The sequence below is a fragment of the Eleginops maclovinus genome, chromosome 1 (assembly GCF_036324505.1).
Source record: "Eleginops maclovinus isolate JMC-PN-2008 ecotype Puerto Natales chromosome 1, JC_Emac_rtc_rv5, whole genome shotgun sequence".
Taxonomy (NCBI): Eukaryota; Metazoa; Chordata; class Actinopteri; order Perciformes; family Eleginopidae; genus Eleginops; species Eleginops maclovinus.
This window is the reverse complement of record NC_086349.1, coordinates 23,677,102-23,703,853: the sequence shown is the minus strand read 5'-3', so window position 1 is coordinate 23,703,853 and position 26,752 is coordinate 23,677,102. Positions and strand designations below refer to the sequence as shown.

Sequence of the window (26,752 nt, the reverse complement as noted above, 5' to 3'; positions counted from 1 at the left end):
TCTGTTTCTCAGATTGCCTCGGGGATGGCGTATGTGGAGAGGATGAACTATGTGCACAGAGACCTGAGAGCTGCTAACATCCTGGTGGGAGATAACCTGGTTTGCAAAGTGGCTGATTTTGGTCTGGCTCGCCTCATTGAGGATAATGAATATACTGCCAGACAAGGTAAGACCAAAGCAGAGTGGTGTAAGCTTTAATCACTTGTTTTTTGTGCTCTGTTTCTTATCTTAGCGCACTGGTTTCCAACCTTTTTACAGCTTCTTACCTCTTAAAGTGAAGTAGTATGTATTTGTAACCCCATGAGTTATGGTGGTGTGTATGGAGTTATAAGCAGTTCAACCAAAAAGCGATTTTCTTTTTCCTCTGTACGTGTTTTTATAGATGTGAAGAGGTAAAAGTATCCATTTAAAGACAGGAATTTCAGGTTTTCTAATCCTTTTTAAATCATTTTATGACCTCTCCTGATTGTCTGGGGTTTGGAACTGCTGATGTAACACCTTTGGTTATAAGCTGTTACATTCCAGGAAACTTCTTTTGATTTATTCAGCATGTGTGATGTGCTTTTGTTTCGGTCTGTGCTCCAATGATCTACTTTTAACTCAATTTTAAACCTGTCGTCCTGCAGGAGCCAAGTTTCCCATCAAGTGGACGGCTCCTGAAGCTGCCCTGTACGGCCGCTTCACCATTAAATCTGACGTCTGGTCCTTCGGGGTCCTGCTGACGGAGCTGGCCACCAAAGGCCGAGTGCCCTATCCAGGCAAGAATCATTGTATTATATCAAGTACTTTTAGCTCAATTTGACCTGACTATTTAAACTGTTTATCCATTACTTTTAGCTAACTATCCAACATTTCTTCTTATTCATGTATACATTATTTGAATCCTTTCTGAAGATCTTCAATGGTTTAGGAATTGTTGGATTTAAGCTGTTTGCCTTTTCTCTTGTTTTAAGCCACACTTGACATAAATTAAGGTTATTGTTAAGTCGATGGACCCTTTAAAACACACATGTTTTTTCTAAATTGTAATCATCCACAAGACACAAGTCTCTAGAAGGTGTAAAGTGTGTTCACCACAGGCTATCTGAGTCAGAAGTACTTTAGTCGCTTATAATGAAGCCTTATGCAACAGGTAAACGTGTGTCAAGCAGGCTATAATTTAGACGAATACCAGGTCTATTTTTATGCAACTGGCCCTGAGACTCCAACCCGAATCAGCTACTGACGTCATGCTCCACTAATCCAACAGCCAAATGATTAATGACTGGCAGTCTGTGAGTCATAAGGCATCATATGATATAAATTGCTCTTATCATGCCGTTGCTCTGCCAGGTATGGTGAACCGGGAGGTGTTGGACCAGGTGGAGCGTGGATACAGGATGCCGTGCCCAGCAGAGTGCCCTGAATCCATGCATGATCTGATGCTGACCTGCTGGAGAAAAGAGCCAGAGGAGAGGCCCACCTTTGAGTACCTGCAGGGCTTCCTGGAGGATTACTTCACCTCCACAGAGCCTCAGTACCAGCCAGGAGAGAACCTGTAACTGGGCTGAACGTGGCAATGTGCATGTGTCATGCATGTTCAAACTGAGCATGTGCATCTATCTACTTCGGAGTGCATGGACAAGTATGTGTGAGGGGATGTATGTACAGAATAACGGGGCAGAAAGCCGACGGTGGGGCAACAAACTCATCAGCAGCATTTAGTTCCTGCCTCTTTTCCAAAGTCAGCTCCAACATGCTAGCTGTCAAAAGACTCACCTGTGGTATTATTTTTTGCATTTATCATGCAGTACTGTGTAATTCTGTCTGTCAGTCAAATCCACAACATACTATACACGCCAAGCAGGTTCTTCTACCTTCCTTGTGTTTGTAAGGAGCCATGGTAATATGCATTCCCTATGCGCTCCTCCTGTGTTTAAACACCTGACTAATCATGTCGTTTGTCAATTTCAACACTGCAGGTGGCAACAGACAATGACATTAAAGACTGCATAGGGGTTGAACATGGGGGGGGGGGGGGGGTCCAGAGAATGAATGTTGGATACAAGTGTTGCTCTGCTAAAAGCACCACTTCAGGATGTCTATTTTTACCCCATTTTCCTTGGGACACTATTAAAAATGTGTACGGTCAGTCTGTCTTCCATTTTGCCACTTGAGAAGCAACTATTTTGTTACGTACAATAATTTCCCAGGATATTGTGGGTTTTATTTCCTTATTAGACCTGGATCAACTGGAATATATTCAGGTGAACAATGTTATTTTTTAATCATGCTTCCCCTGTGCTTCATTTCGGCTGGTTTCCAAACTGCTGTGGGATTAAATAAGAGACTAACACCCTTGATTCTCATAAGAGTGTGTAGTCTCACTCGCCAATTGGACGAATTGGTTTGTCGCTGTGACCAATATACAGCTCAACTCAAAGAAGACACGAGGCAGGAGTCTGTCTCTCTATTTTCTAATTGTGACTTTTCTTACAAACAAATGGCTACTGATCACTATTGGTCGTCTCAGGATGGAGAAGACTACAATTCTGCTGCAAGGATTTTTGTGCCAATGAAAATCTCTTTTGTACTCTCTTATACTGTGTAAAAGTGTATTTTACTACTCTACTTTTCTTACAATGAAGTTTGAGTTGTTGTAAGCATTTCTTAAAGGATAATCCACTGTTTTGAGATTCTGCACCTGTGTACAGTACCGACCGGCTCACCAGCACGGTTTCAAGGTGCTGATTTGTTTTCAAGCATTCAAATTAAAAATCAGGTGAATCCTACTGTCTCCTTTCAGGTCTGACCTTCATTTATATGAAGATTTCTATTTTCAATCAGCCTCAGTATTTCCCTACTTAGTGCATCTTTGTGCACGATCTACACTGGAGATTTTATTTGTTTTCTTTAATAAATGAGAAACAGTGATTTTACTCTGGTTATGCCTTCTTCCAGCCTGTAGGGGGCGCACCAGAAAGCCCTAGCATGTATAGCAAATAAATTGGCATCTTGAAACTAAATTGTAAATATCCTCAATGCTACTATTTTTGTACATATATATCATCTTTATAATTTATTCCTTATAAAATAACCCATTGGCTTTTGGCATCATTCTTAGAAACTGTAATGTTTATGGTACTTTTATGGGTTAAATAACACCTGACAATAACAATATAAATATATATTATACACACACTTTCTGTGCACGTATTTCTGTGAAACTTATCTTGGTTGTACATTTTCAATATGACTTGAATTGGTGAGGAGGACTATCTGTATTCCCTGACTCGCAGTGTTTATTACTTGCCAGATATACCGATCATCCACCAGCATGATTCCCATTAAAACAATCACAACCACAAACGTTTACATCTCGATAATCTGCTAGTCATTCAGAGGCTGGTCAACGAGCAGGTTTCATTATGGTTAAAAATATTCTGTTTTTCTGGGTACATCTGATGAACAGTATGTGTTTGTGTTGCCATTTTCTGCACTTCCACAATTGTTTTAATGGACATTTAAATCTTCATAAAGCACTACACACCATGACTAATGACTCCATACGGAAGATGATGTGACTGCCACGGATGGAGGGAGTTTGATATCTGCGTCTACTGTGTCCTGTGGACATGGGGATTAAGCCACAATGAATGCATTGACCTGCATGGGTGTAGTCAGGTTGTCTGGCATCCTGCACTTCTTTTCCTCACCTGTCTCTCTCACTGAATGAGCAAAAGTGCACAGAGTAAAAAAGATCATATTGTATGTATGTTGCAGCCTTGCTTCACGCTAAAGGCATTTCCTGTTGGGTATACTGTGGGTCTTCTTTCTGGCTATGCAGATATTTTTTTTAAATCTCTGATATTCCTACATTTACTCTTTTCTATTGTATCTAAATGGAATATTCAGATAAATAGCTCTTTGTTAAATCCTACTGAATATTGTTCAAATTTGAATCTACATTTGAATAAAATTTGTATATTGCCCACTGCATCCTTTTCTGTTTACACGCTGAATGAATGAGATGTCTATAATAATCAGGAAGATATTGCTGAGATAAATGAGTCGGATGATACAGCTGCAGAATAATGCATCATGTAAACTGAATCCATAATAATATGATACCTTGAGGAGGCATTATTAGACCCTTACTGGAGTGTGTAACCGTGGTAGCCTAGAATGTTGAGAGTAACATTTCCAACGGTTTTGAGGTTGTTGTTGTTGTTGTTGTTGTTGTTGTTGTTGTTTAAATAAACGGCACACACTTGTCTTGTCGTGTAGTGTAAGATAAGATTTGTTCATCTCTATTTTCTCACAAAACAGAACGAATTGTAGCGTACTAAAATACATTGCACAAAAAATAAATAAAAAGGAAAATTATTATTATTGTTGATGTTGTCATTTTAGATTTGAAGATTTGTTTTCTTCCTTTATTAAAAAAAAGAACTTTGTATACACACAGCATATTGACTTCGGGTACACAGGTAAACGTAGCCTACAGAGTAAAACAAATAAAATAAATAACAACTAGAAGGAATAAAGGAAGGGATATAGAGAAAGTAATAAGTCAAATATTTAACAAATATGCATTTTGATTTGTTATAGTTGTAATAGTGGTGCCATATTATTGTAATTCTAATTAGAATGTTTAAAATGTGGTTCAGAGCCAGTCCATTTATTCTCGTGAATGTGACATTTTCCCAAAATAAAATGAGTTGTATAAAATACATATATATATATTTCTATAAAATCCATCACATTAAACGTTTTAGATTTGAAGATATCATAGCAACTCATGCATATCAGTGATTCATGTCCTCAGGGCAATCACATCATCAAACCCCACCCGGTGGTGACGTGCCGCGGTGCTCGCGCTCTGTATGTAGAATTACCAGAAACTCCCGGAAGAGACTCCTCGTGCAGAATTGAGCGAGGTGCAGGTGAGCTCTAGCGCACTATGTACCTGTAAACAAAGAGAGAAAATGTGCAAACAACAGCCAGGATACAGTTTCACGGATACCCGGACCAAACACGACTCCAAAGCAGGTAAATAACGCAATTTAACACCTCGAAACGGTCCATATTTAACTTAAAAGGAAACGTGTTGTGTTGCTTGCTTTTCCATTGTCAGGGAGGCTGTTTCTGTTCTTAAGTTGTCTTAAAAGTTTGCCTGTGGGTTTTGTACCATGACAAAAGGCTCGGGCGTTCTCTTTGATTATTGCTATTGCCATTTTTCACGTCGTCTTTAACTTCAATCATTTTATTATCCCAATTTAGGGCAGCACAGTTTTCATTACATATAGTTAAACCAAGTATTAACTCCCACTGTCAAATATGTCTTCATGTATGAATTAATGTGTTGGCTTTACAGCTCTATGTAAGCCATATTTTCTGTCCACATATGTCAGCTCTGTTGGCTTTATCTGGCTGCCAGCTCTGGGTAACATGTTGTGACTGCAACCTGCTTCTCAGCACCGCACCTTCCTATTCATTTGCCAGCTTCCTTTCATTGTGAGGTCTTATATTATTGCAAAGGGTATGCTTTCATGTCTCACTACAACCTGTGGATGTCTGTCAGGGCCAGATAAAAGCAGGATATCATAATTTTATTTAGTTTTGCTGCTCTTTTATATCTGTGTGTTCTCTCTCTTTCTATGTCCGTCTCCAAAACATGCCAGACTGGAGATCGGCGTGTGACCCATCGTAACCAGACACACCGCGCAGACTTTACACATGAGATAAGGTGGGTCAATCCAATCCGATCCAATCCTGGCACTGGGGGAAATTAGGTCAATTCACCCTTTAAATCCTGGTTTGCTTCCATCCATGTGTCTGTCTCATCTTGTCCACAGAGCATTCCTCATACGATGAAGTGTGTGTGTGTGTGTGTGTGTGTGTGTGTGTGTGTGTGTGTGTGTGTGTGTGTGTGTGTGTGTGTGTGTGTGTGTGTACCTTTGCCACAGATTACTAGGCAGGAACTTCCACAAACTCTTGCAGTTTCTCAAAATGATGATTTATAACCACAAAGGACTAGTTTACGTTTTTATGTGTGTGCTATATGTTCTGTTATAACCTGGACTGCGGCATCAGAGCAGAGTAAAAATACAGCAGCCTCCTCGAGAATTAGATAAAAGACGTTCTTCCAGGTTATTTTTAGGTTTGACAGTTTGTCACGTCTTCACAGGCCCTTTCATTCTTGCAAAGTGTTGTTTTATAGTCAGAACACTGGCTCCATTTACAGCGTGTTAACTTATTACACCTTGATACAATCTGGATTAACCATTGCTGACCAAAGGTAGCTGTATTCTGTAGATGTCAGGAAGCTTTTTTGCTTTCTCTTTGAGTCTCCACGTTACTATTCATGGGTATAAGAACAGAAAATGTCCCCTTTTTTATTGATTTCAATATAAATATCCTTCAAAAGTCTAACATTTTAAACGCCTCTGGATGCTCATGAACTATTCTAATGATGTTCACCCGAGCTGTACTTTCATGTTCCAGCCTCTGTGTTATGACGCTATAATTTGTGCCCTTAAGGACACTCCAGCATTGTTTGTCTCTGGGTTTATTACAGGTTGTAACTTGTGTTAGAGTAATTGGTAATTGGAGTAATTGGAACCATGTGCAATATAGGCAGTAATGCAATACATGTTGGGACAGAAAGGAGCTTTAGCTAGCTTTAGTAATCTTTGTTTGCATAAGTGTCATCACGATGCTCTTTCTCAGTGAATGTCTACAAAAAAACAATAGTTAAAGGAGGATGTTGTTCTTAGTAGCAGCTCGAATTAATTCTTCTTCAGGTCGGCAAGCACAGTCGTGCACACACACGTCGCAGTAGCCGTAATTATAGAGTGTGTGTCTCAGATGGAGGCCAGAGGCTGCAGATTCAGCAGCAGAGGGGGGTGAGAGAAACGTTATCATCAGGAAATGATGCATGACAGTTGGTTTCCGGAAATGTCACCCACAACTTCAGACGTAATGTAATGTTTGTTAAAATGCTGCTTGCAAAAAGCGCTTTTGTTATTTCAGGGTGATATTTACATAACAGATTACCTTGAGAATCCACTAGTTTCTGAAAATAGCCCACCTTAAGTAAATGTTAACACAGATTGTGGGTTGCGAGCTCAAAGGTTTCCTTTTAATACAAAGGTGATTACTGGGGAACAATCACGCTGTATTTGTTTTGTATTTTAAATTGTGTAGACATAGTCTTTAAAGCTACTGTACTTTCTGAATTGTGTTGTTCCAGCATAATAATAAAGTATATTATTTCTATATTTCAGTTTAGAGCCACATCAGTTAATCAATAGATTGTAAACTTAGGGCGGTGGTGGCGAAGTCCATAGGGGCTTGGCCTGGGAACTGGAAGGTCACCAGTTCAAGTCCCCGAAAGACCAAGTGCCACCGTGGTGTCTCTGAGCAAGACACTGGTTACCTACACTGCTCCCCGGGCGCCGTACATAATGGCAGCCCACTGCTACTAACACTAGGATGGGTCAAATGCAGAGACCGCATTTCGTTGTCCTAGTACTTGTACTCTGTGCAATGACAATAAAGTTGAATCTTCATCTTCTTCATAACCACCGAACTTAATACAAACAGACAGAAGTACAATAAGAATAAATACGGTTTAATTAAAAAGCTGTGTGTTAATGCTCAGACTGGTAAGACATTCCCATAAATATTAATTTAAATAGTATCACATGTAATTTTTCTTGTTTGGTTGAATAGTTACATCCTCATTTTGTTTTTAGCCGTATGTTTCCATTGAACGGTGTGTTTTTGGGTACTGGCTGACTGACTAACTAACGAATGACAGGCACCCCTTCAGGATGACACACCAGCTGTGGGCGGGCTGCTCAGTAAAGAGCTGTAAAAAAAGAAAAGACACCACAGAAAACAAACTGGGGAAGTTACTAATGACTCAGCTGTCCATGTGGCAAACAAGTCCAACACATCTGGACTATAATTAGAGAGAAGGGAGCTTTACCAAAGAAGGTAGAAGACTGAAGCACCTATAAAACAAGGACTTTATAACCCTTTGATCATTATCACTAATCTCATCCCCAGGTCACAATTATTTCCAAGTATGAAGTTCTTAACAACATGATATAACCTCTCCTCTTTCACAGTTAACCATCAGACGTCGCAAAGGACTGAACATCCTCCACGATGGCGAACCAGGACCCCGACAACCCTTCACACGCCACCTTTGAGAACTTCGTCCAAGCCCAGACTTGTAAGGATGTGAAGCATCACTTCTCCGTGCTCTGCAAGCAGCTGAGCATCAATCCTAAGGAGTTCGGGAGTTTCTACATCAAGTTAAAAGAAAAGCTAAACTACTGGAAGGCCAAAGCCCTGTGGAAGAGGCTGGACCAGAGAGCTGCTCACGTGGATTACCAGCAAGGAAAAGTCTGCACCAAGAACAAGGTAGGGGAAACCAGTGACTTATCTTTCTCTTTATTTTAAAAGGAGTGTGAATTCGGTTGACCTTTTTTGGCAAATTAATAAAAATATTCTCTTTTCTTTTCATGATAATAAAAAATAAATCTTTGGTTTTTTTCGTTCAGTTTTGGAAGTTATTGTTTAATTTCTTCATCATGAAAATGTACTACATCATTTGACCCACCACTACACATATACAGTGGGGAGCTTTTGTCCTCCCATGATATACATGCTGATTCTGGGGTGGTGGAGAAAAAGGAACAATAAAATAATACAAAAATATAAAACTGAAAACCTCCTTTTTACCATAACATTGATATATTTGATTGGGATGGGATCATGTATCACTCACTGTCCATTCATCCTCTTATCATGCTAAGCTTCTTACTGTTGATTGGATTAACACCAACCTTGTCCTTTCTTGTTGGATTCATATAATGTCATATTTAAACACTTGTAAGAAACATTGAAAAAAAAAAAGGTTTCAATTGTGAAAAATGAAAAGTTGAATAGAAAATAAAATAGATATAGCCTATTCAAAAAGTGCAAGCCTTCAAACCTTCATCTCAAACCTTTTAATAAGATACAAACACTATATTCATACCATCATTTCCAGCAATTTCAAGGTTGTACTGATTGGCTAATTGAGGGAAATGCATGCTGTCGTGACACCAACAAAAACCAAAAAGGTTTCCTCATGTTCTCATTGCCATCTTATCGTCTGGTCCGCTTGGTCTTCTCTGTCTCAGTGCCTGGTGTTGGGTGCGGGGCCATGTGGGCTGAGAACGGCCATCGAGCTGGCACTGCTGGGGGCTCAGGTGGTGGTGCTGGAGAAGAGAGAGTCTTTCTCCAGGAACAATGTCCTCCACCTGTGGCCCTACACCATCTACGACCTCCGCAGTCTCGGAGCCAAGAAGTTCTACGGCAAATTCTGCACGGGCTCCCTGGATCACATCTGTGAGTGACTAAGGACTGACCTGTAGTGGGAACCAGGTGTAATCATTCATTTGGTTCAAGTGATCACCAGGAAAACTGTCATAGTATGAGATAATGTATGGCTTGTAAATAGTTTGAAATGGACTGAATAACCTTTATTGCATCATTAAGGCTTTACTTTACTCCTGTGCCTTAAAACATTTTGGAATAGGTTTCCTAAAATGTGATAAACATAAAGTGGAACTTCACCAATTTTACACATCAAAGTCTGTTTAGAGATCCTTAAAAGGACTTTTTTTGGATTTGTAGAAACATTATTTACGTGAATCAACATTACTTTTATAATCGATCAATATTTAATCAAAATGGCTTCCAGATAAAACAAGCGATATTGATTTAACATTCAAAGTTTACAGGGCTTTTTTTCCCAATGTACAATAGCTACAGTGCAGTTTGGGCAAAATGAATATCCTAAGTCAAGGCTCCTCCTACAATACAACATAGATAGACATATAAAAGACCTAAACGATAAATAATAGAGCTATAAGAAACAGTTTTAGAGGAAAAACAAACAAATTCCAAAATAAAACGAGTCGGAGAGGAGCTTGAGATCGGTAAACATTACATTGGCCTCTGGCTTCCATTAACTTCCTGTTTGCATCACTGACTGTGTATTTGGCTCTGAATACCTCACACACACACACAAACACACACACAGTAAATATAGTTGTGTGTTTTCAGGCATCCGTCAGCTACAGTTGATCCTGTTGAAGGTGTCCCTTCTCTTCGGGGTGGAGGTGCACACAGGAGTGGAGTTTCAGGGCTTGATTGAGCCCTCAGGAGAAAATGGTACTTACAGCCAGCAATCGCTCTCCTTTCACTCTCTTTCATCAGTTGCTATATTATGAACCAGCAGGATGTAAAGCAGTAGAGTTACTAAAGTCTCATGTGTTTCTGCAGGTTGGATGGCCAAGCTGCAGCCTGGTTCTCACCCTGCTTCAACTTTCGAGTTTGACGTCTTTATCTCCGCCGGAGGAGGCCGGTTTGTCCCTGATGGTGAGAAACAAATACTTCTGTTCATACCGCTGCACACAAAGACACAAAGATCTGCACTGAGATATTGTGCAATGCCTGGCCATTACACACAGTCACACACTTCCATGGCCGTAGCCACATTAGAGGTAAGGGAGGTCCGGACCTCGCTTATTTCATCCGAGGTTTTTTTTTTTTTTTTTTTTTTTTTTGAACGTCAAAAATGCCCAACTGAATCAAATATTAAAAACCTCTCATTAAACCTCTGTGAAACGTGCTTTGCAGATTGTGGTTAACATCCATGGGCTTTGTTTTCGGTTTCCTGTGTGCACTTTCGGCTTTTTGCGTTTACGTGTGCAGAACTAAGAAAAAAAACAACACAAAGCGCGCGTGCGACGCGAGGATAAGAATGTTCAGCCGACATGAAGTCAGTGTGTGAATGATAGCAGTAACGACAGTAACTTCTAGCCTGTGTCAACGTCAAGAAACCATTTGGTAAGTGAAAGTAGGCTACTATTTTACCCTGTACCGTTAAAATAGTGTCCAAATGAGCAAAATATCCGTTTTAAATATCCGTTTTGGGACTGTCCACGACTTCAACGGATATTTTAGCTCATTTGTTGGCTACTTTGGCATTAGACCCATACTGTAGGATCAGCCAAAGCTTCCTTTTCAGGTGGATTAATAAGCATCTAGTCTTATTGACTTTATTGGGTTAGGCTATGGGTTAAATTTGGAGGGCTGTAATTTGCAATGATTTATTTCTACTTGAATATTATTTTTATTTTGGAATCATTCATCATTCAGTTCATCAAGTTCAAAGTTACCCCCTATATTCTTTAAAAACATGGTGGTGTACTATTGCTATATACATTTTTTTAAATATAGTACAGTACATTTTTTGGGGGGAAAATGCTGGTTTATACAATTAAAAGACATTTAAACAAAACTCTTGTGTGACTTGTAATTTAATAAATACATAAAATATATATATATATTATACATATACATAAATGTATATCTAAAAAACAATATAATTTAAAATATGTATACATATTTTTTTTTAAATCGCCGCGCGCGCTTTGCGCGCGCATCATGGACCTCACTTATTTCAAAATGCTGGCTACGGCCCTGCACACTTCCTCAAGTAGCGATATACAGATAGCAAGATGTATCAGCTCATTTTGTCCTCTTTCCTAATCCATCAGGTTTCAGGCACAAAGAGCTGAGAGGCAAGCTGGCGATCGGCATCACAACCAACTTCATCAACAGACACACGGCTGAAGAAGCGCAGGTAGCAGAGATCAGCGGCGTGGCTCGCATCTACAACCAGAAGTTCTTCCAGGAGCTGCACACTGAGATGGGTAGGGATCCAAACAGCAGTGTCAGCAGGTTAGAAGAGGACATCTCGATATGCAGTGAAAAGGGAAGAAACTCGAGGCCTCAAACCAACACATTTTATGCCACAGATTAGAAAGAACATGAACAATGAAGTAGAGTTGCCTAACCGTAGGAACACCAGAGCTGCTACTTTCATTTTATTGTTCTCCTGTTGTGGCTCGAAGCCTCAAGGCATGAAATGAATGTTCACACTTGTCAGGGTGGGTTCAGAGTGAAGTGTGAAAAGGGTAGAGAGGCCGTTAATCTGGTTTGCATTCTTCAGTTAATTTCTTGTGACATGCAGCATTAACCCTTATCAAAGACATTCTTCCTCCCTAACTCTCTCAGTACCTTTTTTCCGTGCACAGGAATTCTGTCACCTTTATCACCCTGTAGCATTATTCAAATGGCTTTTTGATTCACTATGACCTCCCTGTATCTCTGCCCGCTCCAGTAAATCAAAGTTAAGCCAGCTAATGATTCAGAAAATGATCACTCTCTAATATCAAATGCTCTTAATGTCCTCTTTCCTGATTCTCCCACATTGTCTGTCTCTAAGCCCACCATGCTTTCTCTCCATTTCACACTCCAGGTATTGATCTGGAGAATATTGTCTACTACAAGGATGACACCCACTACTTTGTCATGACTGCCAAGAAGCAGAGCCTGCTGAAGAAGGGGGTCATTAAACAGGTGAGAACAACACATCCATTACCAGGAGAAAGTGTGATTCTTATTGCATCTCTGGACAGTAAAAAGAAAAAGAGAAAAAAGCCAGATGGATGAAGGCGGCCCTAAGGTCTATCAAGAGAGAGACTGTCAATCATCTCCTCTTTCTCTGCAGCCGGGCCCATTAGCTGCAGCAGTAAACCCAACATAATACCTGTCAGTCAGGAGCAGAAAAAGGTCTCCATGGCTCATCAGATTATACCCCTGTCTCTGCAGGACTTCAGCGAGGCCGAGCAGCTGCTGGCTCCTGCAAACGTGGATGAAGAGGCTTTGCGTTGCTATGCATATGATGCCGCCTCCTTCTCCACAGGGGGTAAACTGCCTGACCTCCAATTTGCTCCCAACCATGCGGGTAAGCCAGATGTGGCCATGTTCGACTTCACCTGCATGCACCGTGCAGAGAATGCCTCTCTGGTCCGGGAGAAGAGGGGCAAGAAGCTGCTGATGGCTCTGGTTGGAGATTGCCTGGTGGAGGTAAATGATGTGTTGCCAACTTCCCCTTGTTCACTCTTTCAGCCACACTTGCGACATCGCCCTATAAATAGTGGTTAATAAGTCAACCGATTCTAGACTACAGAGGAACTTGCAAAAAAATGTTCTCCTTCCTCTGTCTCTATTCCCATGGCATAGTTCTTTGGCCTTCAGGTTGTTGTAATCTCCTTTAAAGAGTGGCAGCTTGGGCGCTTTGTTGATGCCAGTTTCTGACCGAGCACAAGCAAACACGAGACAGTTTATTGTTTAGGGATGTCTAGAAGCCCTTCTTATATGTAACGTAGGTTCCCTTATGTGGGTTCTTTTGTCATGGACAACATTTTTAGTTAGATTCAGGATCCATATTTGTTTAGTCTCACTAATGTACAATGTTGATTATACACTCTGAACTGGTTAAAACCTCTAGAGATCTTCAGAATTGGTCGGGCAACCGCTGTGTCAACTCGTGGCTGCAGCAAATGTCTTGTTAATTCTCCGGCCGTTAACTTCATAATAAACCTTCAGTGTTTCCCATCAAAGTTCCAGCTCTCCCCGTGTCTCTCTGAGTTTCGTCTCCATTGCTCCAAAAGTTTCCATCACAACTATCACATTTGAATATATTTCCATGAAATTAAGACATTCAGGAACTCCTGTTAGCATGCTAATGATTGACTGTTTGTATAAATGCTAATATGCTAAACGTGATTCATTCTGATGCTAGCTTTTAGCTTAAATCCCCACTTTAGTCTCACAAAGCTGCTTGCTAAGCTGTGATCTCACAGTATTTTTTATTTAAAGATGATGACTGTTTGAGCAGCTGTTTCTTTTTCTGTACATGAGGTTTTGATGTGAAGTAAAATGCTGTCAATTGTACGATTATCTGAATGTTCTACAATGAGTTCATAATCTCTGTTCTCTGCAGCCTTTCTGGCCTCTGGGCACCGGCATCGCTCGGGGGTTTCTCGCCTCTTTTGACACGGCGTGGATGGTGAGGAGCTGGGGCCTGGGGACCCCACATCTCAAAGTCCTGGCTGAGCGGTGAGTCTGCGTCACACATCTACTCAGAAGCAAACACTACAGAGACTTGCATTTCATACTGTAGCAGTAGTCAAGTATAGATCATGAGTAATGTAATGCAAAACCCAGGGTTTACTTCCTGTTTCTTCGCTTACTGACTCTTTTCTCTATTCCCTTATTCACTGAAATGGAGCACTTTGAAAACCATAAATTATAGGGTCTACTATGAGTAGGATAGTTTGATTCAAGCTAAACTAACATAAGGTTTTAAAGAAAGGGAATAGGTGGCCTTGGAAGTTTGGGAATATAAAGTATAAAAATCTAGATCCCACGTTAATTGGTATTCATGTGGATCCCATCATCAGCACGAGTCCCATCTTGAGATAATTGGTGGGAAGGGTTGTTGCATTAATTGCAAAGGGTATAGAGAATATTTCAGTTTATATAAAAAGAATTTCACTAGAAATAAAAGCAAGTGCATGTTAGACAGATCATTCCTAATATTTCTTATATGTTAAAGTTATTTTGAATACTTTTGTCTCTGTTCATTTAGCCTGAAATGTAACGTTATTTCTTATTTCTAGTCGAGTGACCTCTAGTTACATCATCTTACCTTCCTTTCTTGATTGTTAGTTTTTATATTCCTGTTACATATCAAAACATCTCTGCGTTTCCTTGGCCCTAAATGACTCAGTTTTCTTCCTTTCAAACGCACAGAGAAAGTATCTACCAGGTCCTGTCCCAGACCACACCAGAAAACACCATGAAAAACTACGTCAGTTACAGCATCGACCCCAAAACGCGGTACAAGAGAGTCAATCTGTCCTCCATCCAGCCCCACCAGGTCAGCACTGTCCTCCTTTATTTACTCAACACGGATCTGAATCAGTTAAATCGTCATGGAGCTTAGGGAGGTCAAGGATGCAGGTTAGAGTCTAAACCACACAATATCCTAAAAGTAAACTATACTTTACACTCTGATATAACACCAGACATTATGTGTGTATATTAATCATTTGCGGGGCTTATAAAACAGTTTTGCATACAAAATATATTCACTACAACGTCTTGAATGGCTTAAAATAAATCTATCTATTGCATTTTGAATATCTTCGTTTGCTTTACACATCCGGCTGTGTAACCCAGAGAAAATGTACTTTAATATGGGATATTTTAGTGAATTGACCGATATAATAAGGAAAAAATTTAATAACCTCTGTAGACGGAGCGGAGCTACAAAATCAAATCTCCTAGCATTCTTAGGAAAGTGTGTGTGTGTGTGTGCGTGTGCGTGTGTGTGTGTATAGGGGTAGGTGCATACACTTTTTGTATGTTTTTTCTTTGTATTATTTATTTTGGAATAAATTCATTTTTGTAAGATTGAAATTCTTAATGTAAAGTAGAAAAATAAGTACTTTATTATTATTATTATTAATCTACCTGTCTCTCTCTCTTCAGGTGCAGCACCTGTATCTCGTTGATAAATCCATTCCAGCGAGCAAGAAACAGAACAGGTTCTCTTACCTGCCTCAAGGTCAGCTCCTCTTTGCTGTGCAGCCTCTCAAGGCCTCGCTTATTTCAAGATGTGTTGATCGACGGTGGAATCACATTGTGGTCAACCTCATAAAAATAAAACATATTTACACATCTCTGAGGGACGTTTTTATGGCAGTAAAAAGCCTCCCCACTGTGGTTGTAGAGCAGCGTCTGATGAATTGCCTTTGTTTATCCCACAGATTCTGTCAACGGTTTTGAGGAGTTGTTGAAATGGTGCCAGAAGAACACAGCGGGTTATAAGAGTGTGGATGTGAAAGATTTCACACAATCCTGGAGGTCCGGGCTGGCTCTGTGCGCTCTCATCCACCACTTCGGACCTAGGCTCATGTGAGCGTTGACTCTTCTCCTGTGATTGTTGGGTTCTGTATATTAGTGTATTTGTTTAATTGTGTAAAAATGACCCAGTTCTTTGAGAGAAATCACAATCAATTGGGCTGCACTGGGACATACTGTGAGAGTCACATTAACGGGCAGACGTATCCTTTATTTCAAATGCTTTTATTAATGGAATATAAAGCGAACTTATATTGATATTGTTAATGTTGTTGCATGTCCCGTACAGCCTTTTCACAAACAAATAGGTGCAAAAAATCAGCAAAAATCTACTTGAAATGTTCATTAGCGATTAAAAGCATTTAGTGAAGGCCTGAATACAACACACATTTACCAATAAAAAAGAAAAGTAAATATATGTTATCGTACAATTTACATACCCTTACTGTCTATCCTTCTGCCGTGCAATTATGTGCAAATTAAACCCTTAAAATAAAGCAATACTCACATGCAGCTTACTTCACTGACCTCAATATGTCGGATGATTGTTATTTAACCAGATATGCCTATTTCCAGACATATGGTCTTTGATGCATGTTCGTCATTTCCTCTTCAGCTTCAACATTTGAGTAATCGCAGCTTTTTCTTATTCCTCCACAGTGACATGTCCGCCCTGGATGAGTCCAGCGCTGTTCACAACAACCAACTGGCCTTCAGCATTTTGGAGAAGGAGCTGGGCATCCCGCCTGTCATGGCTGTCAGTGACTTAGCCAACAACGGTCAGATAGACAAGTTGTCCATGGTCCTCTATCTCACCCAGGTCCAGAAGGCCTTCACCGTGCCTGCAAAAGGTAAACATCTGACTATTTATCATTTGCAAGGGTAAAGACTGTTGAAGCATGATTTAAAACCTATTAAAAAAACCACGTTACAATTTAACACAGTTAAAATGTTCATTATTTATGTAATTTTTAATGCTGTTTACAATCTGAAGACAGTGATTGACGACAGCAGCTTCCTCTTACGTAACTCTGTTGCTTAGACACTGCATTAGCATCACCCTGAAAGGGTTATGTGCCTTCCCACTGAAACACGTTTGGTGTTGAGAAGTGATTAAATGGCTTCTGTGTCTTTAAGAGCCTGTTACCCAGAATTCATTTGGCTTAAGTGGCTAGTGCGGAGCTCAGAGCAGAGCCAGCCTCTACTGGTTGTGCTGCTCTCCTGCATAAACCAGCCGAGCAGCAGCAGCAGCAGCAGAACGAGCAAACAGTCACCGTGTGGCTTATGGGACGAGAATCTCCTGAAGGGGCTCTACTCTTCCTGCGCCCAAGGAGGGTTTTCTTCCGGATATTTGTAGCAGAGGTATTTTCACAGTGCATGAGGAGTTTGTGCAGCAGTGAATGTGAGAGCCCAGCGGTTGTAGGCTCCGAAGTGGGTGTGATAGATGCTCGCCGTGTGTGTGTGATGCTCTGCTGCGCTGCACGGGATCCACCGACTGATGTGCAGTCAGGAGGGAGCTGTCAGTCTCCGGTAACCTCAGCTGAATGATGAAAGCATGGGAGTGGTAGTAGTGAGAGCAGGAGCTGAAGAGTTTTTTTTAATATGCGGATTGACAAGTTAAATTCATCTGCTGTGAGAGGATATTACACACAGTGTTAAAGGTAAAAGGACGTGCCTTGTAGATTCACAAAAAGGTAGAATTAGGATATTTTAAGCTGTGCAAGCAGTCCAAATCAGGTGTCTTCAACCATGTGTGACAACCTGCATTTCTCAATAACATGTTTCCCTCTTTTCATCCTGTGTTGTGCTACAGACCCTGCAGCCTCCCTGTCGCCGGCCAAGCCTCTGACTCTCTCCACGACACAGTCCGCTGTCTTCTTCCTGAACAAGCTGAAGCACAACTCCCTGCAAAGACGCAAGGTACGCCCACTGTGACTGTCACTGTTTACACAGCACCGAGAAAATGTTTGATAAAGATATTTTTCAAACACACTGGGCTGCTCGCTTGGCTGGAGTTCACGTCTGGGCCTCCTGCCTGCACTGTCTGTGACTCACATCTGTTATTTCGGGGGCAAATTATTAGATGTTCTCCAAGAGACGTGGGTTCCTTTTTTAATCATTAAAATGGTGTGAATGTTTGTGTGAATGTTCTCCACATAATCGGGTCAATTTCTCTGCAGGAAAAGCTGGCATCTTTGAAAAAGGAGAGAGATACGACAATGGAAGATGAGGACAGTGTGAGTTGTGTTTGAAGCTTTCGTACTTATTCTTCTCTCTTTTTTTTTTGTTGCAAATTGACTGAGTTTATCTGCCTTTTCCCCCCCCAGACGGTGGTGCTGCCGGTGTCCCCTGAGCACAGTCCTTCACCTGCTCCTGCTCTTGCTCTTGCTCCCGAGCCTGAGCCTGAGCCTGAGCCTGAACCTGAAGCTTGTGTGTCGTTGACCAACAGTGACGAGTGTTACTTCTGTGGACATAGGGTCTACGTGCTGGAGAGAGTCAGTGCTGAGGGCAAGTTCTTCCATCGCAGCTGCTTCACCTGCCATCGCTGCAGCATCACACTCAGACTGGGAGGATACACCTTTGACCAGAATACAGGTGAGCACTTTAAGGGGACATGTTGTGCTCATTTTCAGGTTCATATTTGTATTTTGTTCCGCTACTGGGACATGTCTCCGTGCTTTAATGTTTAGAAAGCTCTTTATTTTTCTCATTCTGCCTGTGCTGCAGCATCTCTTTTTACCCTCTGTCTGAAACCATAGCTCAGATAGATAGATACTTTATTGATCCCAATTTGGGAGAATTGTCTGCTCTTATTGCCTAGAGATTTCCCGCCCCTTAGCCTATCTTTTTCAATGTGTTGGAGCCCTAGTCAATAGACCTTGAGTGTTACATAGTCATGTGATAGAAGTAAACACAGGAGTCCAATGGAGGCGTTACAGGCAGAGGGTGGGGGGGATTTTAGCCTTTAGCCTTTAGCCAGACAATTTGCACATGCACAAGAACCTATAAAACACAATACAGGAAAGAGAACACCCCAGACAGCATAATAGGGCCCCTTTAATGTTCTCTTTTTATCAGAAGAATAAAGTCATAAGTCGTATGTTTACAGTAATAATGCGACACCAACAACTATTCAAACTATTGTTGGTGGTGCAATATTTAGACCTTTCTTATTCACTTTTTAGAACATTTACTGTTTGCTAATTCTTGAGTATCAGGCTTTTGTATTTGTGGTTTCAGTGAACCTTCACACATTTTTTGAATTGTTTCCTCATGGTTGAGTGCTGGTCCCATTGGATAAATGCGTCAGCTAAATGTAATGTGATGGTTTCAACAGATATTGCTCCACTTGTATCATGTGTTTTTTCTCATAGCCAGGATTTTGCAACAATAAGTAAAGCACTGCCTTTTTATTAATTTATTATCGTGATTAATAATTTGCACCAAGACCCCTTTTAAACCGGCTCCATTTCGACTAAAAGGACATTAATCATTTATCAAAACAGCAGGCGTCTTTTTTTTTTTCCTTCTTTGGCACGTCAACATTCAGTTGTGTCTGAATTTTCAACTCCTCTTATTCTTCCTGTCTGTGATGTCCCCTCAGGGAGGTTTTACTGCGAGCTGCACTCTGAAGAGCTGGAGCTGCAAAACGGAGCAGAGACGTCTCGTAAGGTGGGTCACTGAGCAGAGCAGATGTAAAATGTTCTGTTGCTCATGCTACACAATTTCCTTTTGCATGATAAATCATCTGCCTGGTTTCCGGTCCGGTGGCGTCAGCCTGCAGGGCTCGATCGCTCGCAGCAGTCGCACACAAATAATGCGAATGTTGTTTCTGTCACTACGCGATTCGTACTGGAGACGCAATTTGTTTTGCGCATATGTGGAAAGGCAGCTTGACTGATTTTTGCCGAAGCGATTTACGTCAGTTTTCTGGGATTTAAATCACTTCAACAACTTAAATAGTTGACTAGTTGTGAATAAAAGATTAACATTTTATTCCTTAATAAACAAAAACTTTCTTTCTGATGTTTGTGAAGAAAATATGGAGGTCATTCTGTCCTTCACTCACAAAGAACAGCTAGTAAAGTGCATTGCTTGAATAGAGTAATTGTTAAGGTCATATAAGGAAAAATATATGAATGTATACTGGAGATACTTTTGAACCTGAGATACTTTTTAAAATCAAATTTAATTGGACCGCTAGATTTTGATAGTGTTGTAAAATTTTCTTTAAACATATTTGATCAATATGTTATTTATTTTATATATCTTTCAAGTTTTGATAAACTAATTCCTGCTTTTATTATGCATCTGTTTCTAGTAGATACATTACAGATGGGATAAGCCTTTTTTTAATGTTTTCAACAATGCAGTGAAACAATGGTGTCAGGAAGCTGCATTTGCTCACATGTGCAGAACTAATCATGTTCCCGGTGCAGTGACTGTGTCGAAGCATAGTTTGTCTCAAAAAGCAGGAATGTGTGCTCTCTCTTTTTTCCTTTTTTTTGTTTATTTTTTTCCATTTCTGTATTCAGGATAGCGAAGGGAATCACAAAACAACCAATGAAGACAACAGGCTCTCCAGTGAGGATTATACACCCTCTCCATCCGATGAGGAGTACGAGCACACTCTGGACTCTGGTCCTTCTATTCACTTATCAACTCCCACTGATCCTCCATCTATAGCTGCGGCTCCAGCAGCAGCAGCCACTGAGGAGGAGACCGTGCCACATCCCGTCCCTAAGCCTCGCAAATCACAGCTCCCCCCCAGCCCTCAGACCTCTGCTCCCGTAGCGAAACCTCGCACCGTCACCATCTTCAAACCCTCGACTCCAGAAAGACAACCATCTCCGACTCCGACAGAAGAGATCTCCAAAGCAGCCCCAGACTCTCGCCCTAAGCAGTCGCTACGAAAGCTGAAGCTGAGCGCTGAGGAGAAAAGCCAGCTGGTGAATCTTCAGAGCCTCAGCGTGGACTCGGACTCGGAGACCCCCGGTGGATCGTCATCCTGCTCCTCTTCTTCGGCTACCGCTGGAGGTACCAGTCCTCCTAAACCAGAGGACGGGCAGGAAGAGGAGGGCTACTGGAGCGGGAGCACCGCGAGTCACATGCGAGAGAAGAGGCACCGGCGCTGCTTCAGGAGGAAAGAGATGCCGGGCGGACAGGCGAGGGTCCGATCCAAGTTCTCCCCGTGGAACCTGTCGTCCCCGAGGATCAACAGAGACAGCCGGCTCAGCGTCCTCGTTAATCATCCGGGGCATGTCGGTGAGTTGACTCTGAGTGGAGAAAAAACTGTTTCAGGGGAAAAGACGTTTGCAATTGTTACATCTTGCTTTTTTTTTAACCACAGAAATGACGTTCAGAGACGGCGCCAACGAGGGATACGATGACGATGAAGACGATGATGATGAATATGAGATGTTGGAGAGAGACGATGCCGACTTATTTGAAGAGAAAGTGAGGAGAGGAATGGACCTGATGTTTGCATTATTATTAGTTTAATCAGCACTAACAATACCGCCTCTAGTTCCAGACGCTGCCAGCCGAGAAGATGGAGCTGAAGAAGATGAGGACACTTGAGCGCAGAGCAAAGACGAGTGAATTACAGCGATTGCGCAAAGCTCAGGTCAGTGGCTCTCAAAGCGTGACAACCCTCATGGCTAATCAATGTTTTATTGGTCAATGGCTTCTCCATCTTTACTCAATGAAGCAGTAATCATAGTATTTATGGTCAAAGGAAATGAATGGACTATTTTAAAGCTCCTGTTTTCAGAATATTTGTTTTATGTTAAAGTCCATTTAATTCCTGTCTGACTAGGGGACTTACATGGTTACTTTTAATACTAAAGGCCTCGGCGTGCTGTGGGCTTTTAACACTTCTTGAGCAGCTACTTTGTGAGAAATGCAACAGAAGGGCACTGTGTTCATTTAATAAAGTAACTCTTTTTCCTTTATGTCATAAGAAACCATGGTGTTATATCATGCTGCAAACTGTCTCACAGCGGGGCACAGTCTAAGAAATTGTTGCTGCAGCGTGATGAATATATGTTGTGTGGATTCTTATCAATAATAGTTTCCCATTTTTACTATTTCATTGCTTTTAACGTGAGGCAACGGCATTGTGGTTAGCATTGGAAATAACTAAATATAGCTCTGATACAGCTATTATAATATTAAACACTTAAGATAAGGATAATAAGTCGATAATGCCAGATTAAATACATGCATTATTTCCATTAATTCCTTCATACTAATAATTTTAAAAAGCTATCATTGATAATTGATTATGTTATGTAAATATATTTAAATTATTTTGCAGAAAAGGGTTAGACTACCATACTTAGCATCATAAATAGAGGTTGATTTTGTAATGATTTAATTGTATTTGTCAAAACATTTGCCCATGCATGCACCGGTCTTAGTGTTTGATGTTTCTGTGGTTTTCCAGTCCATCCAGAGGAGGCTGGAGGAGATCGAGGTGACCTTCAAGGAGTTGGAGGACAAAGGCGTCGTTCTGGAGCGAACTCTGCGAGACGAGGCTGGTAAGACCCAAACAGCAGGCCCCTTGTTTTGTGATTTTTAATTAAGAATACACTTATTTCTTTAAGACAGGCAGAACAGTTTTATGTTTCCATGCAACTGAAAGTATTGTTTAATGCTGGAAGAAGATTCTGAGTTTTTGTAGTTTGCAGTGACATGTGTAATAGAAAGTATACACAGAGGAGCTGCTGTGGAACTAAAGAATATCATTAAACTGGAGTCTGCATGAAAAAAGCACCAGTCACTTCCGTTAACAGCTGAATATATAGAGCACTGAACAGATGTGTATATAATGCAGTTTAAATGTAAGTCAGCTGATTTCACATGGAAACAAGAGGCATTCATTTTAGCCTCAGGACTCTCAGAGCCTCTTTAGACTCTGACATGCCAAGTCGTGTCTCGTGCAGTACAACTCTATACCTAGAATCCATAAAAACCTGCCTCTTTATTTCCAATAATACACAGATACTAAAAGCTGTGTTTTTCCACCTCCAGGCAGCAACGGCTCTCCTGACATGATCGAGCATTGGATCCAGCTCGTCCACGAGAAGAACTCGTTGGTGACGGAGGAGTCTGACCTCATGGTGGCGTGAGTGGACAGCTCGTTAATTAAAAACAGTGATGAGTACATCGGCTGTTTTTATATAAGTGATGCACAGTAAAAGCCTGTGTAGTCGTGCTGGGAATACATCAGGACTTTTCTTTTTACTCTTCAGTTATTTAGTAGGTTTGTCCATACATGTAGTTTTCTCAAAATAAAAAACGTATTTGTTTACATGTAGCACAAGTACATAAAAACAAGAACTATGCCTAATCGTTTGCCTTAAACCCGGACAAAAATATAAGAAAATATAAAAATAAAACATAATAAATATATAATAATCCCAAATAATTATTAAAAACTAATACATTGAAATTAAATTAAAAAAAACATACTGTGCTTTGCTAGAAATACAAAAAATATGTATTTACAGGCAGTTTTAGTAAAACAAAACAAAGAAACATGCCTTATTATGTACCTTTCTAAAAAAGTATATAAAAAAGACATTAAAATGAAAAGACAAACATATAGCCTACATCAATTAATAATAATAAAAAGCCCAAATGATTATTAAGCTATTAAGTTGAACATAAATAATAACAATGAGGGTGATTTTAATAAAAGTTACATCGTGGCTTTATGCTAAACACAGCAGCCACATGAGAACATTATGGATTTATTCAAAATAAAAAACTCAAATCTAATGGTGACTGTTCGTTCTCACTTCTGTAGCGATCTTCTTTACCCCCAGTCTCTATTTGTAAAACAGCCTCATGACGCCGACATCACTTCGCCGCTGTTTGTTTTTCTCTCAGGTCCCGGCAGCTGGAGCTGGAGGACAAGCAGAGCATGTTGGAGCTGGAGCTCAGGAAATACATGGAGATGAATGGTGGGTATTTTGGGGTTGCAAACATAAGCACGTTTGTTGCTAGAAGCTTCTTGAAAAGGCCTATTGATTTTTGAAGAGAAAGGAGAAGGCCAACTTGGAAACAAGCAGCAGTTGTGTTCTTTAGCCAAGGCTGATAATCATTGCATGTTTCTCCTCTAATGAGAACATCAGTGCTTTGGCAAAGGGTCTCTGTTAGCCCAGTCCTATGAACAATCAGGGCTTTCTGAACAAGAGTGTGTCGGCCCGAATATGGGAAGATATTTGTGTATGGAAATGATATTAGAAAACATAGGGTTTGTTTATATTGGAGGACTGGATGTAGTTAATGTATTCCTAACATCTAATATTCCTTCTGAAAGCAGAGAGGGCTAGGGGTTGCTTGGCTAGCGAGTTTCCACAAGTGAGTTTATAGGGTGTCTTTCATCAACACTGTCTTTAGAATAATACAGAGGTAACCATTACTACATTGAAAGCATTGTTTGTCATTGGATTTCATTTTTCTGACTCAACTGGACGTAAAGATATCCACTGTCCTTGTCCTTTGCAAAAATACAAGTTCAACTAAAGCTAATACGAGGATCAGCGGTCTTAGTGAGTGACCAAGGGTGTGTTAGCCAAAGTTTCTGGGTTTTATTACCTTTTTGTGAGCAAAAAACAAGGACTTTTTGTAAAAGAAAAACACTCCTCTCCAAATTAGATCTCAGAGTCGACTAACGGGATGAAATTTAGACTTCAGGTGCTTTTTGTGTTTGATGTTCATCAGTATTATTCTGATCGTTATTTTCTGGGGTTTTTCAGCCACATGCAGTCAGGCAGCAGAAACAAGTTTTGAACACAACACTGAGAGGTCATCATTTGAGTTGATATGGCTAACATGTTAGCAAACGTCTGCATCTAGTAGATGTCATTCATTTGGAGTCGAGTTTGTGTCCACCTATGTATGTAATGTACGTCAAATATTCGTAGTTCTGTTTTAAGTACCTGTCTCTAAAGCTGCTAAATGCAGCTCAGTGATAAGCAGATAGTTTCTATATATGTCTGTTTCCGTGGGTACAGTGTGACATCTTAAAGCTTCTTCATGTGCTATCTTCTGCGGCATCAAACGACGCTATGAGAGCAGTGAGAGCTAGATCAAATAGTTCTAGTTGTATCCGGAGAGCTAAACAAGTAGCTGAAACTCACAGTCATGTGGTAAATCTCTGTAGCTTCATCACAATAAACCATTGATACATTATTTAATTTGCAGATAAGACGCCTGAGCAGCACACCGAGGAGGAGCGGGTCCTTCAACAGATGCTGGAGGTGGTGGACATGAGGGACTCGCTGGTGTCGTTCCTGGAGGAGAAGAGGCTGACGGAGATCGGCGAGGAGCAGGAGGCCTTCTCCATCAAGGAGGCCAAACGGCACTCGAAGGGCGGAGCTCAGGTCCACTGGGCGTAAGGCTTTTCACGGCATGAACCTCTTTGTACTGCGCAGCGGATGCCCTCACATCTGCTGTGTTTGCTGCTTCCTGACTCTTCAAAGCCAAAGATGTTTTTTGCAGAGGCAAGTGGCGCCTCTTTATACGACTAGGATGAAAAAAGTTGAGGCTTATGGGCCAAAGAAGTGAATATGTGGTGCAGTGCGGCCCCTAGAGGGAGACACACGCCTGGGGGTCTGAGGCTTTATGATGACGCATTGATACCTCTCTGGTTAAGCCCTACCTGATGTGTTAGTGGGGTCTCAGCAGCAGAAAAAACAAATGAAAATGGACCGCTAATGTCTGCTGCATCCATCACATGGAAAGTAATCCATACAAAGCCTGGAAATCTGTTTGGTTTTGGTGTCAGAAACATGTGCAAAGCCAAGGCTAAGCGGCATACAATAACAGTGGTGGGGAACCTGACTATTGAGCCTTAGATATAGATCTGTAATGAAAGCACAGGATGGCGTTTTTAAAAGTACTTTGATGAAGAAGTGCTACTGTTCACATAATCTACATATAACTGTTTGTATACTGAATACATTCTAGATACTATATGACGATGGAGACAAAAAAAACAAAGAGCTAGTTTAAAATATTAGAAGTAATAAATTCATGAATTCATTTCATCATCCAGAGATTTTTGGCTCTTCCTACTGTTCACCATGTCCTTTTCCCGGTTGCACGTTCGGTATTAATCTCAGGGGTCGACGGTTCAGTCTTCCTGTGTCAGAGTTGGGCTTTCACCTGCTCTCAAACCGGTGGTTTATTATACAAACATGGGGGGATTTTAAGGAGAGTGAAAAACACACTGAACAGCTGCTTCATCTATTTATAAACGCTATCGTTTATCATTTTGCAGGTGTTTCTATTCATGTGCTGGCAGAATAACTGCAATCCAGACAAAGACTGTTTTGTTGTTAGTGAAGAGGAGCCTTATACGTTCATTGTTCTGCCGCCACCTGACGGCCCTTCACATTATATCAAATAAAGATCATGCACTTTGATGTTTTGGGTTTCATGTTTTCGATCATGATTGTCGTCCTCTTGAGGTGTTTGTTTGTTACTGGACCAATTGCCATTAGCTTGCTCTTTTTATATAACTACAGCAGAGTACTGTGGTTATATAAACGGTGTCACTGCTCGTGCTATGCTACCTGCTAACCTCCAGGGTGCACACTTGTCCCTCTCCATCAGTAGAGTCCAACCTTCTTCCCGACTGGACGCCTTTTCTATCACTGAGGAAACTGACGTCTGACAAAGTGACACATGTCAGATTACATTTTATGCATAACAGCAAACTTAGAAACTGCACATCTAACTCAATAACTGCTAAAGATTTGTAAAAGGAGCAATTTGGATCAATTCTTAGCAGATGAATTCTTCTTGAGATTACGTTTTATGTTATTTCAGAAACTCTTAATACAATTTTCAGTCTGTATTATGTTTTATTTTAACATCATACATATTTAATAGGTTTATTTTTGGGCAACTG

The 26,752-nt window shown here is 40.8% G+C and overlaps 2 protein-coding genes across 3 annotated transcripts in view; both read left to right on the top strand.

Moving 5' to 3' along the window:
* Nucleotides 1-4,365, top strand: part of src (v-src avian sarcoma (Schmidt-Ruppin A-2) viral oncogene homolog) — a 32,652-nt gene extending 28,287 nt beyond the window's left edge. For both annotated transcript variants that reach the window (XM_063882026.1, XM_063882018.1), the window contains 3 exons: nt 13-166; nt 627-758; nt 1,333-4,365. In XM_063882026.1, the coding sequence (XP_063738096.1) occupies nt 13-166; nt 627-758; nt 1,333-1,541 (495 nt within the window). In that variant the 3' untranslated portion in view covers nt 1,542-4,365. The remainder of the gene's footprint in view (nt 1-12; nt 167-626; nt 759-1,332) is intronic.
* Nucleotides 4,366-4,841: 476 nt separating this feature from the next.
* On the top strand, nt 4,842-26,264 carry mical1 (microtubule associated monooxygenase, calponin and LIM domain containing 1). The gene is made up of 25 exons (XM_063887070.1): nt 4,842-5,031; nt 5,664-5,728; nt 8,118-8,415; nt 9,180-9,387; nt 10,108-10,215; nt 10,327-10,422; nt 11,607-11,762; nt 12,371-12,471; nt 12,724-12,981; nt 13,901-14,016; nt 14,713-14,839; nt 15,454-15,529; nt 15,732-15,879; nt 16,486-16,676; nt 17,639-17,745; nt 18,006-18,062; nt 18,153-18,420; nt 19,430-19,497; nt 20,361-21,090; nt 21,176-21,282; nt 21,353-21,451; nt 22,274-22,367; nt 22,861-22,954; nt 23,722-23,795; nt 25,042-26,264. Exons 3-25 carry the CDS (start codon nt 8,158-8,160, stop codon nt 25,233-25,235), a joined length of 3,735 nt encoding a protein of 1,244 aa, XP_063743140.1. The 5' UTR covers nt 4,842-5,031; nt 5,664-5,728; nt 8,118-8,157; the 3' UTR covers nt 25,236-26,264.
* The last annotated feature ends 488 nt before the right edge of the window (nt 26,265-26,752 follow it).

Bases quoted from the DNA above. Each gene is read 5' to 3' on its own strand.
- mical1 (XM_063887070.1), top strand. From the start codon at position 8,158: ATGGCGAACCAGGACCCCGACAACCCTTCACACGCCACCTTTGAGAAC. The intron at 10,216-10,326 runs GTACTTACAGCC...GTGTTTCTGCAG, and splicing joins TGAGCCCTCAGGAGAAAATG to GTTGGATGGCCAAGCTGCAG. The intron at 17,746-18,005 runs GTACGCCCACTG...ATTTCTCTGCAG, and splicing joins ACTCCCTGCAAAGACGCAAG to GAAAAGCTGGCATCTTTGAA.